This window comes from Pungitius pungitius, chromosome 16, assembly GCF_949316345.1.
Source record: "Pungitius pungitius chromosome 16, fPunPun2.1, whole genome shotgun sequence".
NCBI classification, from domain to species: Eukaryota; Metazoa; Chordata; class Actinopteri; order Perciformes; family Gasterosteidae; genus Pungitius; species Pungitius pungitius.
Genome location: NC_084915.1, coordinates 17088482 through 17100832, shown reverse-complemented (window position 1 = coordinate 17100832; position 12351 = coordinate 17088482). Strand labels below are relative to the sequence as shown.

Sequence of the window (12351 nt, the reverse complement as noted above, 5' to 3'; positions counted from 1 at the left end):
GATTATTTTCCTATTCTTTATCCATCAGTTAACATCCCATCACTAATAAATCCATCCAGCAGCTGCTTTTCTGTTTCACATTAAAACTTCTAACTGGCTCATCGTTACCATCTAGTGGCAAAAACTACATCCTCCTCATCAGATCAGATGATCACTCTTAACATCTCTTTTTATTCTGAGCCCACATTTATTTGGTTAATTAATTCCAGTATTCCATCTTGAACACATTTAATTCCCTAAATATTCTGAAAAAAAGTGTCTTTGCAGTGATAAAGGTCTGTCACATATGTCCAATGTTATATGCCTATATATTTTACCACAGTTTAAAAAACAAACAGGTTAGAATGAACACAACATTGTTATTGTTAGGGCAATTTATGTTAACGATGGGAAATGGTTAATTCTTCAGTTTATGTAGGAGAAGATAAGAGAGTAACGACTATCTTCTCAGAGATGGACAGAGAAGCAGAGCCGAGGGTTAAAGGCTAGAAAAACAAGTGACGAAAAGCAAGTCTTTTGAGAACCAAAAGGGAAAATGACATCAAAGTGTGCTGCACAGATGCTGCAGAGAAAGGGGGGGAGGGGGGGTCACCTGTAGCCCCACCTACCAAACATTTGTTGGTAATATGCATAGATGTTGTATATTTGTGTAATTGATTTTATATTCTGTTTAACGGCTTATTTCCTTGATATGTAATTTCTTTATTTCACTCCTTAAATGGAAATGCAAATATTCCCACAGCACCTGTGGGAAAAATCACATAAAGCATTACTACAATGCATTGCAATGTAAGATAAATGAAGTATTAAAACAATCCCTGATGTAGCATCACAGTCTAATTGTTCCAGAAATGTAGCACTAGGGCTGCAATAATTGATATTGGTAAGTGGCGCTCTCGAGGGAGTAACCCTAAATAAACTATAATCATCAACGTGGACACAAGTGCAAAGTTCCATGACTTTTTGAGCTTAAAACACAGAATATATTCTTTGTCTTTGGTTTTTCTGAAAGTGTCACATGACTTTAATCCTTCTGCTGAACGCTGCAACACCTGTTCTGGAGGAACGATTATTGTGTGTGTGTGTGTGTGATTTCAGGTGACACGTTTTTTACTACGACTCTACAGGAAACAAGAGCTAACGAACAGGTTTCACCTTTAAACCTCATTAGTTGATCACAGACATTTAAGGGGATCCCTAATCTTTTAAAAGAATATGCGAACATGTACATATCCGCAACATAAATGTGAACATTAGTCCGTACTTCTTGATCCATGCTGTGGATACATCAGGCCTACTTAAGATGCACATTCGAGTCCCTCATCTGGTGAGAAAGCTGGAAGTCACATCTGCTTTCAGATAAACAGTTTGTGAGGCCTTGTTATTTATCGCAGGAAGATAAATTAGTGAATAACTAACTTTTCCAACTTTTTTAGTTTATGTAGAATTGATGTTAATTGTTAGATCAATCTCAACTTGCTTAATAGGTAAAAATACAAATTCCCAGGAAATGCATTTGAATTAATGTACTTTGGGCATCAAAACATTACTTATTGTTTTACTTATGTTTTGTTTGCATTATTTGTCCACTTGTATAACCAGTACTTTTTAAAAGGCGACTTGCTGGTTGGTCAGTCGTAGTCTCTTATTAAGACCAAAGGAAAAGAGTACTCAGAACATTTTATTTAAATTAAAGAATTACTACATTTTATCCACAGAGATAATACCAAATAAATATATGTACATATAATCACATGTTTTCTTTCATTTCCTCTCCTCCTGCTTCTCTCCTTCCTGTCGCTCGCGGCCAAACTCCACCACCAGAGGTTTCCCTAGCAACCGGTATCCATGGACCAACTGCAAAGCTCTCTGGGCTGTTTCAGCATCTGCAAAAAGAAAACAAACACCCCCGATGATCCAGTTTGTCTTCACGCCGTGGAAAAAAGTACACGGCTCACAGTGTGCGTTCTTTGTGTGTCCGTCACTCAGGCAGCACTCCTCCCGCACGAAGCTCTCTCACCTGGCAGAGTGATGAAGGCCTGACCCTTCATCCTCCCAGTCAGCAGGCGGTAAAGAACCGGTGGCCCGCTCTCCCCCTCGAACCGGCAGAACAGCGCCACCAGGTGGGCCGCCGAGGCCTGTGCGCTCAGGTTCTTCATGCACAGGACCTACAGCGAGATGCATGGAAAAGAAACCTTCATCAAGTCTCTGCAGACGCACCAGTGGAGACGAGCTCAGAGTCCTTTTCTTTTGGAAGAAGGAAACTGTTCAAACTCATGACGTCACTGCTGCAGTGAGTAAGTCTGCACATCTTTACGACAGGTGACTGAATGTCACCACGCGTGTCCACGGGGGGGGCGCCACAATCAACCCGATATTAAAGTTCATCTGAGCGACTTTAAGGTTCCAAGACGTAGCGGCTCGTACCTTGGAGGGTTTCCCCGGCTGGTAGTTCCTGAACCTCGGGATGTTCCGGATCCCCTCTTCGGATTCTCGGTTCTTCTGGATGTCCTCGTCCGAGATCGTCTCTACGTCCCCTCTGACAGTCAGGGGCCCCCCCGACGACGCCGCCGCCCTCGCCGTTCCACGCAGGCTGCTGATTGGCTGGCTTATGTCAACGCGCGGCGGAGCGGGCGGTGGCGCCGGCCCGCTTTGAGCGGGCGGCGGTTCTGAGATGGACTCCGATTGCACCGGCTGTGATTGGTCGGATCGGCGGGGAGACGGGTTCTCGGCTGGGGTCGTTTCTGCGGCTGGTTTCCTCTCCTTCCCCAGAACGTCCCTGTAGAGGGAGTCCATCGGATCAGAGGGCGACGCCCCCTCCTGGCTCTCCTGGTTGTCTTCGTCTGCGAGCAAAAATGTCAAAAAGATCTTGTTTGTTTTTTTTAGGACGCCACATGTGAGCGAGCCCTTCATTTTGTCTGTCGGAAAGGGAGCCTTGTGGATTTGGTTCGTCTCTCTGTGGCTGCAAAATGAAGCGCCCCCCCCCCCCTACCTCTGTGGTAGAGCGCAGTGAGGAAACCCAGGCGGTCGGTTCCCTGGAAGAGAGCCCGCTCGATCTCCATCTCGCGGCGCGACAGCGGTCGGCTGGCGGCGAAGCGCTGCGGGCGGGACAGGAGCTCCGCCCGGGCTTCGATCTTGTCTCGGATCACCTGCAGGCGCTGCTGCTTCGCACCTGGAGCTGCGCACACACCGTGGGACTGTGTGGGCACAAGGTCCAAGGAGGCGGAAGGGGGGGGGGGGGGGTGTGTGAGGGGGTGTTGGAAATAGGGTTAAAGATAGCAGATGCATCAAGTGTTGAAGGTTTGATCAACATCATCAGTCACTTGAGTAGCTCTACGTGGGCATTTCTCCCCACCTGCGAATGGAATAAGGATGACATGTAGCGGTCATGAGGTTATCAAGGATATGGCTTTTGACACCTGAGCAGTAGGAGACCTGATCACGCAGCGTTTGGGGGGAAAAAAAAACAATCCGAGCTAATTGAAGGGGGGCTAATGGCAGCCAGTGGGCAGCGACGTCCTGCTTGGGTAAATAAGGGCTAACGTTAATGGCGGTTGCCTTGAATTACATTACAATGAGTCCAATCTCCATTCAGTAAAGATGAGTATTATGCAAGTGTTAATTATAAAATCATCATGATGTAAAATGTCGTTTTTGGTGAGAGACTTACACTAACCCGGTCATTTGAAGGAGCATAATAAAAAGTAGATTTTTTTATAGCACTGCTCCAGGATACACAAGCTTCCAGTGAGTATCGGGAGGACCAGAATCGTCTCTCAGGTTCTTACCTTCTCCGTCGCCTCCGTCAGGTCTCTGCTCCGCCACAGATGGATCTCTGCTTCGGTCATGCCGAGCTCCCGCAGGCTGGCCAGGTCCTTCTCGCCGTCCTGCAGGGCCCGGAACTCGGAGAGGCTCCTCACTCCGGCGGCCTGCTCCCCGAAAGGCCGATAGAGCGCCGACGGGGCGAAGCACTGCCTCTTGGCGACACATCTGGAGGACAACAAGTCCGGTAAAGTTAAGACTTTCAGTGCAGAGGGAGAATCCTCCGGCTGCGCTGTGGATGATACGTAACAAGCCTTTGATGGACACCTCACAATAACAAGAGTTTTTTAAATTTATTTTTTTAAATAAAGCAGTGAGAACTCCGCTGGGAATTAGGCTGCAGGCTGTGCTTACTCTTCCGACTGAGCTACACAACTCATCATTTTCTTTACTCTCTGTATCCATTGAGAGGTGAACCATTCTCTGCACCCAAGGAGAGCCACAGATTGTTTTGCCTGCTGATTTATTGTCCAAAAGGTCTGCAAGGCTACATTGGTGCCAATGTCCTGATTAAATCACTCAAAAATAGTGCGTTGTGGCGTAAAATGTGTCCCAAGCCTCAGTGCGGATCTGCAGCACCATAAAAAAAAAGAGACATCTAGTTGACTGGAAGTACAATGAACAATGCAGGGCTAGATTCTCCTGGGCTGTGAACCCATACGAAGCAGAACCTCGTTCCTGGTGCAGACGCTCACCGGTCGATGTCGACGCCGGTGTGGAGCTGCTGCAGCAGGAGGCTGTGCAGCTGCCGCTGGCCCTCCGTCTCCTGCTCCTCCAGCAGCGGGCCGTCCTCACACTGCTGCCGGCTCACCCTGTCCGACGAGACAAGAGACACGCGGGGGTCGGACGCCGGAGAGACAAAAAGGAAGGGGACAGGGACACGTGCAGGGAGCGGTATTCGGCCCGGTGGGGGGGGGGGGGGGGGGGGGGACACACAAGGCCTACCGAGGATTTGGGAGGGATGATGACACGGCTGCCACTGAAAATGATCTGCTGATGACTTTTATAAAATTCTTCAAAAAGTAGTGAAAAATGTCCATTTTAATTTCACGGAGCCTTTATGCGTTCATGTAGATAATTAGTATTTTATGTTTAAAAGATATTTAATTTACAAATCGGGAAAAAACTGTTAATCGTCACATTATAAAAGATTGAGATAATAAATACCATCTATTTTGGACCATACGTATATATTTGTACAGTACGTTTGTAGGTTTAATGGTTCTTAATAATATCATCAAATAGTTTTCGCGTCTTAAGAAGAATAAAAGGATAGCGGTGGAAGTGCCATGAAGTTCTGCGTTAACAGTTGTGTTTTTGATGGCTCTCGGACTCTGTTATCACCATGTTTACTTCAAATGATTTATTTCATTGAAGGCCAGTGTGTGGGACACATTCGGGACATACGAGGGCAAACTGGACAACGACGGCATGCAGAGGGGGACACGCACAACGTCCATGTCCCGCTGAACGTCTTCGTAACGTCAACACGGGGCAGCTAGCATACGCTAGCTGTGTTAGCTGCAGCTAACGCTATCTCCATGACAACAGCGGCGACCGACGTAGAAGCTACGTAACATCCTAGAACCCATTTCACCTCGAACTAAACACCGTTGATTAAAAACGGTCATATTAATTTACATTTGCTAAAATATGCCGTTGATGACGGATTTGCTAAACGTTACCTTCGCATGCTTCCGTCTTACGCTTCGCCTGGACTTCCGGTGTGGGGCATCATGGGAAATGTAGTTACACACACACGCACGTGCGCGCGCACACACACACACACACACCTATACATACATGAACAATAACGACATGTTTCATGCTTACACTTCAAGAAAATAATGCCACAGCTCATTTGTTGTGTTTTGATGTAAATAGACAATAAAATAGAGTGTATTGTTGTTTCAGAAAATAACTAACAAATAGAAGTGAATATGTTTTGTATCTCCTTGGCTAACGTTGCTATCTTTATCCATACTTTATTTATACCGCTGCTGCTTGTTATGTTTCATGTTGTGAAATACCTAATAAAGAATAATACCTTTCCACGCACCACACCCTGCTTTATAACGAAGGGTGTGGTAATAACCGCACGTCGATCATCAGCTTGGTTGCCTTCCCCTTCATGTATTTCCCCCGTGCTGGCTGCGTGCATGGTCTCATATCTAATGTATTGCTGCAAAGCCTTACTGGGTGTATACTCGAAATCGCTCCCACCCTCCCCACCCAGCTTGAGTGTCCTCAATTAGCCTACTGGCTGACGTCAGTAAGGTGCTTCTGTTCTACCATCTCGGAGCAATAAGCCGCTGCAACATTGCATCAATAGATCCGTGCAACTAATAAATCCCCCGATGCGATATTCAGCGCTCGGTGCTCCGGCGGTCGGGTCGCCCGGTGGCTGCGCTCCTCTGCAGGGCTGCAGGGCTGCGCAGCTCATGACTGACGGAGAGATGAGGGGTGGGGACGCAGGGTGGGGTCACGAGCAGGGAGAGGCGGAGGAGGAAAAAGGCAGAGAGAGAGAGCCCAGCCCTTGAATGCACGGCAACAACACCGCCGTCAGAGACACAAGAGAGGGGGAGAGACACACACATACTCCGAGAGACCGGCTGTTTTTTGGGGGGAGCAACGGGAGCCTTCGACGCTGCGGATATGAACTGAAAAGAAAAACTGGAAGAGGCAGGGATCGTGTTTCCTATAACCCCCCCCCCCCCACACCCCAACATTTGACTGTAAAAAGGTGGAAAACTAGCCCACCACCCCCAAAACAAGACCACCCCCCCCCCCATTTCCCTCCCTCCACCAGTTCGTATCCAGATAGAGCTACACCCAAAAAGCCCCCCGACCGAACCCCCTCCTGCTCTTGCTGCTCCACCCCTCCGCCGCCGCACCGCTCCGGCAACCGAGATGCACACGGAGACCCGTAACAAGAAAGTAAGTGCACGTCAATGCGATGACCGAATGTGGACGATGCGCCTGCACGCGGGCAGAGCTGTCAGCTCAACATGTGCCGAAGGTGGATGTTTCCTCGTATCCTTGGAGACGGGCAGTTTATTTTACAATTGTACGGGCGGGAGTTTGGCCACATTGTTGCATTTTAAGAAACCTGTCATTTCCAGTGTCAACTCGGAACCCTCTGCGGGTGCCCGTACGGCTTCTCTCCGTGCGTGCGCGCGCGCGCGAGGTTAGTTCAGGTTCAATTGGAAATGCTCTGCGATCTCCGAGAGGCAGGAAGGGAAACGGAAGGCATTAAACGGCAGCTTGCAGGACACCATCTTAGCTTTTAAAGGGCCAGGCGGCCTCTTATCAAAACACACGGGCGCGCGCACACGCACGCGCGCGCACACTCTGAACCCTGGGAGGCAGCCTCCGGCAACGACGTGTGTTGACGTCACGAGGGCCGGGTGAATAAAAAGGTTCGAGGGGGCCTTCGGGGGGTTTTGGGACGCAGCATCTCGTGCACGGCCCTGGACGCGTGTTTGTTTATTGAGAGAAGATGCTGGAGACAACAGCTCCGTGCGCAGGTTTCAACCTCCTCAATAAAATAGGTGAACTTCGACCTGCATGTTTGCATGGGTGGCGCATTCATTTTAATATTTAGCGGAGTCTGATCTTTACCCTGAAGGCCACCGCCAACAATTATCTTCATCACGCTGTTTTGTTGTTGGGATGAAAGGGCAGAAAAACCCACCAAATGTTTTGGTTTTGTCCAACCAACGCAAACCAAATCCACACTCCATTAAAACATAACATTTTCTTGATTGAGAATTTGATTCACTGCGAATTTGTTTTGGACTCCACTGCAGCAAATTTGAACTTTGTGGCCTGCAACCAGTTGTATTTAGTTGAGTCTGAATTAGAGATCCACATAGATTGTATTAAGAATCCAATGCAGTCTTTGTGGTTACGTCATCCCTTGGTTTGCCGACTGAAGTTTTGAACCATTGAGTTTCTTAATATTGCATTGGCCACCTTGAAATACAGTTATTGCCATGTGGTATTTTCTTTTGTGAAACCGATCAGCCACATTTGGACTGAGGAGAAGTGACAGTGACTCTGTGAATGTTCTATGTTTACACCGTTCTCTGAGGGAACATTTCAAGAGACAAGCCGTCCTTTTCTCACGCGGCTAGCTATGCTAACGAAGACAATGCTAACAACTTTGTCACTATTAGCATCATTTAGTTTCCTCCTCTCTTTAGCGTCACCTCCAGTCTTTTTTTGGTGGCTTAGCGAACGCTAGCCAGTTAGCATGCCCCCTGAGTGAGGGCCTGTAAAACGTGTGTGGAAGGTCAAAGCGTTTCAGGCTCGCGGGGGGGGGGGGCGAACGTACGACTGCTTCACTCGAGTGAGGCTTTTCATTTTTTGAGGTTCAGGAAAAGTGTCATTATCTATTTATGTGTGTCCACCATGAATAGACTCCTCATCGATGTTCCGTCTGCATCATTCAGAAAACTGTCCATCCACGACAGACCAATAGATTGCATTTCGGGATTATTTGTGAGGTCTGACTTCCATCCGTCAGGTCCCATTATAGTATAGTGTGTATATATATATTTAGTAAAGTATTGGATATGTGTGTCATATCAGCGTTCAGCATGTTGTGTGGTATAATAATTTACAAACTACAAAAAAAAAAGCATTGAAAAGAGTGAAGTGCTGGGAGTGTTGTTTGTGTCACTGTTCCCTCTCGGTCTTATTGGGTCTAATGATCCTCAGGTCCTTCCCCAGAATCACTACCTCCACGTCTTCTTTTGAAGTTGAAAGACTTTCTGTTTGTTTCCGAACAAACGAGAAACACAAAGCACATCACTTTCATGTGAGAATTTTCCCTCTTTGCTCCAGAAGCTCTTTGCTGAACTGCTATGAGTCCAGAGAAATACACCTTTTAATGTGTAACGCCTGACATTTATTTAACCACGTCGGGGTAACTTGTAGTTATGTGGTGCACCAGATACAAACAAATCCGTGTAGCATAGCGCAAACTGCAGCAGCTCAGATGACCTCAAAGCAGCAGGAGAGAAATGCGTTTAATCGTTTTGTAATTGAGACATTCATGGGGTTTATTTTTTTTCGCTGTCACCCTTCGAACCCAGATAGACGTTCAGCGTCGCCGTGGGAGCGGAAATCAATTTCCTCCCGTCACAATGAAGTCTGCGCCTTAATGGCAACGTGGTTAACCAAGAGCAGGGCACTGCTTCTGCATCTCAGAGCCACAACTCCGTGTGTGTGTGTGTGTGTGTGATCAGCTGGGCTGTAGACGTGAGAGCAGGGTCAGCTGTACATTCCTGGGCAGGGCATCAGCAGGAAAGATCCCTTCATGAATACAAAGTCTGTGTGTGTGTGTGTGTTGCGGGGGGGGCGTTGGAGCTGATGCCTCGCTGTAGGCAATGATTAACCATGCTGAACAAAGTTTGAGCAAACAACTGAGATACTGGAGTCTGCGTAAAAGGAGATCTCCAGAGGTCCGTCGAGCAAAGTGAAACGTGTTGAAGCTGCATCCCCTCTAGAGTCCACCAGGGGGCGACTCCTCTGGTCCCATTGAAGTCTACGGGAAAACACTGACTTCTCTCTTAATGTATTCCCTCAGTAAACGTGATCTTAGCACTCCCTTCTCGACCGTGTGTGATTTAGGGGTCTTTATGCCCCCTGGTTCAACGTGCAAAAATATTCTACAAATTCTGCTTTTTGCAGGTACAGCTATGAGTGCTGGATGAGACCAGCCTGAGTATCGTGTTTGATTACCACATACTACGGTCTGAGCAGCCAGCCAGGAGGCGTGAGACTCCGCCAGATGTTGTCACCCCGCTCTGATTAACTCTCCTGGTTAGCTTCATGAAATGAGATGAGATGAATAACACGTTATTCTGCCAGTTCCTGCCCCCCCCCCCCCTTAAGAACATCTGGAGCGCTTTCACGTCACCAGAGGCTGGTTTTGGTGACGCCGACTTGACTTTGTGCCTTTTGACATTCCTCTACATTTCGTCACGTGGCGAAACAACCAACACGATGAGACTTGTGCACAGAGAATCCTTCAGAGTAAACCATTAGTCACCTCCGTCTTTGGTGTGTTGTTGTTATTGTCGCATGGCAATGGGGTAAACCTGTTCCCTCTTACCTGTTACCTGTCCATCTCGGGCTAGGGCGCAACCCTTGATTTCTGTACGGGGCTCCTCCCATCTGGTGTTTCGGGTCCTCCTCCTCTTCCTCTTTTGTTCCCCTTTTTCTGGTCATCGCGTCCAATCCCCTTCCATCCGGACCGCTTCACCTCCTGGGTTTCCAGAGTCGGAGGGCAATGCATCTGGTTGGAACCTGGTTGTGGTGCGCAGCCGTCACTGTCTCCTCCCCGAAGAACTCCCGATTCCTGCGTCCCACGGGGTTTTATACTCCACTTAAAATGAAACTGGTTCCCAGCGGGGGGGGGGGGGGGCAGTGGTTCCATTGTCACGCGCCGTAAATTGGTTCTTGGTGACGGTATTAAATGTCCAGAGGTGCGCTGGCGATTTAGAGGCTCCCGTGACCTGGAGATCAGGAGACCTCGCCGGGCCGGAGGGCCCCAGGGCGCCGCTAATAAGCCAACTGTAAGTGTTTTTCCAGGTACGCAGGAGGCGGCTCGCTGCGCTTTTTCCATTTCCCCCCGACCTGACGTGACGCTCGAGCTGCACGATAAGCCCCTCCGTCAACCACGAGGACGAGTGCAAAGAGCTGCTTGACGGACGTGTTTGTCCCTCTGTGGCCTCTGTGTGTGTGTGTGTGTGTGTGTGTGTGTCGGGTGGTGAACCAAACCAAGCCGCGCTGCCACGCCAGAGATAAACGAGCGCGAGGCCGGAACCAGACGCGGCGTGAGGGACGCGGCGGGCTCCCGAGGGCCATCGCAGGGGTCACTGCTGGGGTCGGGGTCACTCAATCCGGCGGAATCCCCGAGAATTAATGGGGGAGCGGCGAGTCTGGGGAGAAAATGTCAGACATGCTTTTCATCAGCCTCCAATCGACTGTAGAGCGGCGAGGAAATGACGTTTTTGTTCTTACGCTCTAATGTATCTGCATCGATTTTAAACAGAGCAGAGTCCTGATCTCGACCCAGTCCAACGCCTTTGTCAAAGCGACACGAGCGCATGGGCCTCACTAATGCGCTTGTGGCGTAATGGGGGAAAAGTAATAAAAAAAACAACAACTCGCGGCCAGGTTCCAAAGTCTTGAGTAAAGCCTGAAAACCCGAGAAGTGGAGGCAGTTAAAGCAGATTAGAGCCCACGGTTGGCTGCGTGGTTTAAAATGACTCCAGCACCGGTACCCTGAGAGACGGGTACCAACACGCCTCCTTCGAGACCCGTCACCTGAGCGGCTAGCTAACCGCGGCTAGCTAACCGCGGCTAGCTAACCGCGGCTAGCTAACCGCGGCTAGCTAACCGCAGCTAATCAGGCACATTTCTGTGATTGTTTGAGGAGGAACTCTAGTTTCTCTAAATTGATCGGGTCAATCAATCTTTCAATTAGGGCAACCCAGCTTGTGTCCCCCGGAGAGGCTGCTTTGGTTACGATGCCTCCAATGAAGGCAGGAGACCAGGTTGTAGAGATTTTGGCTTTAAATGGCTTGTGGAGGATTCATCTGGATGCTGATTGGTTCCCGGTGGTGTCGCCTGCTATTCAGCACAACTTGTCGCTGATTGCGTGCAGCGTCTGAAGGGGGGTCAACGGACTTCGTTGGCCTTGATTCAGCAGAGCAGTGCAGCAGTGGGGGAGCGGGGACGGGGGGGGGGGGGGTGTAGAGTTGTTGGTGGAGTCACAGCCCTTTTTTCCTGTGTTTGCTGGGCGGCCTCGCTCCGGCTGGCCCGCCCCGGGGCTTTAGAGCTATTTATAGAGACATAGCACCGCTTATGTGGCGAAGGCGCAGAGGATGATTCTTCTTCTCCGTAATTCCACCATTAGGCCCAACGTCCGATGAGTCGAAGCTCTCCCGAGGACAGGTGTGCAGATACGTTGAGGTTGAGGTTGTGTTCTGGGGCGAATACTTGGGCGTGTCGGGTCAGAACCGTAGACAGAACAGTTGTGGGCCGTTTTTTTTCGGGGGCGGGGGGGGGATCCAGTGTGAGTCGTGATGGCAGATCACGTCTCCTTTTCCCTCACAGGCCTCCTACTTGTTTTTCACTACTACAGTCTGACATCCATCCAGAGGTGGGGGGGGGGGGCACGCTGAACTGAGTACGAGTCTGAAATAAACTCCACACAGAACGAAGGCACGAGCAACTCATGGATACACAGAAGCCCAACGATGGGAAAAGGCCGCCGTTAGGAACCTTCCGTCTACGGATTTCCCTCTCTGGGGGAATGGCGGCGTTTCGTTAGCGGCGGCGGTTCGTTAGCGGCGGCGGTTTGCTGTCTCTTCCTCCTCCCATCCGGTCAGTGTCCGACATGACGGGAAAAGCAGAAGGATGATGGAGGAGAGAGAGAGAGAGGGAGGAAAGGTGGTGATGGAGTGACACTCTTGTTTACACACGCACACACACACACACACACACACACACACT

The 12351-nt window shown here is 49.3% G+C and overlaps 2 protein-coding genes across 2 annotated transcripts in view; one reads left to right on the top strand and one right to left on the bottom strand.

Moving 5' to 3' along the window:
• Positions 1–136: 136 nt before the first annotated feature.
• rbm41 (RNA binding motif protein 41) lies at positions 137–5584 on the bottom strand. The gene is made up of 7 exons (XM_037467994.2): positions 5508–5584; positions 4518–4634; positions 3789–3990; positions 2993–3197; positions 2428–2843; positions 2021–2168; positions 137–1886 (listed from the first exon to the last, which is right to left on the bottom strand). The coding sequence occupies exons 1-7, from the start codon at positions 5513–5515 to the stop codon at positions 1765–1767; spliced, it is 1218 nt and encodes a 405-aa protein (XP_037323891.2). The 5' UTR covers positions 5516–5584; the 3' UTR covers positions 137–1764.
• Positions 5585–6209: 625 nt separating this feature from the next.
• The window catches only part of klf8 (Kruppel like factor 8), a 30076-nt gene continuing 23934 nt past the window's right edge, over positions 6210–12351 (top strand). Inside the window, 1 exon segment of the mRNA XM_062558217.1 lies at positions 6210–6759. Within this exon segment, the coding sequence (XP_062414201.1) occupies positions 6733–6759 (27 nt within the window). The 5' untranslated portion in view covers positions 6210–6732.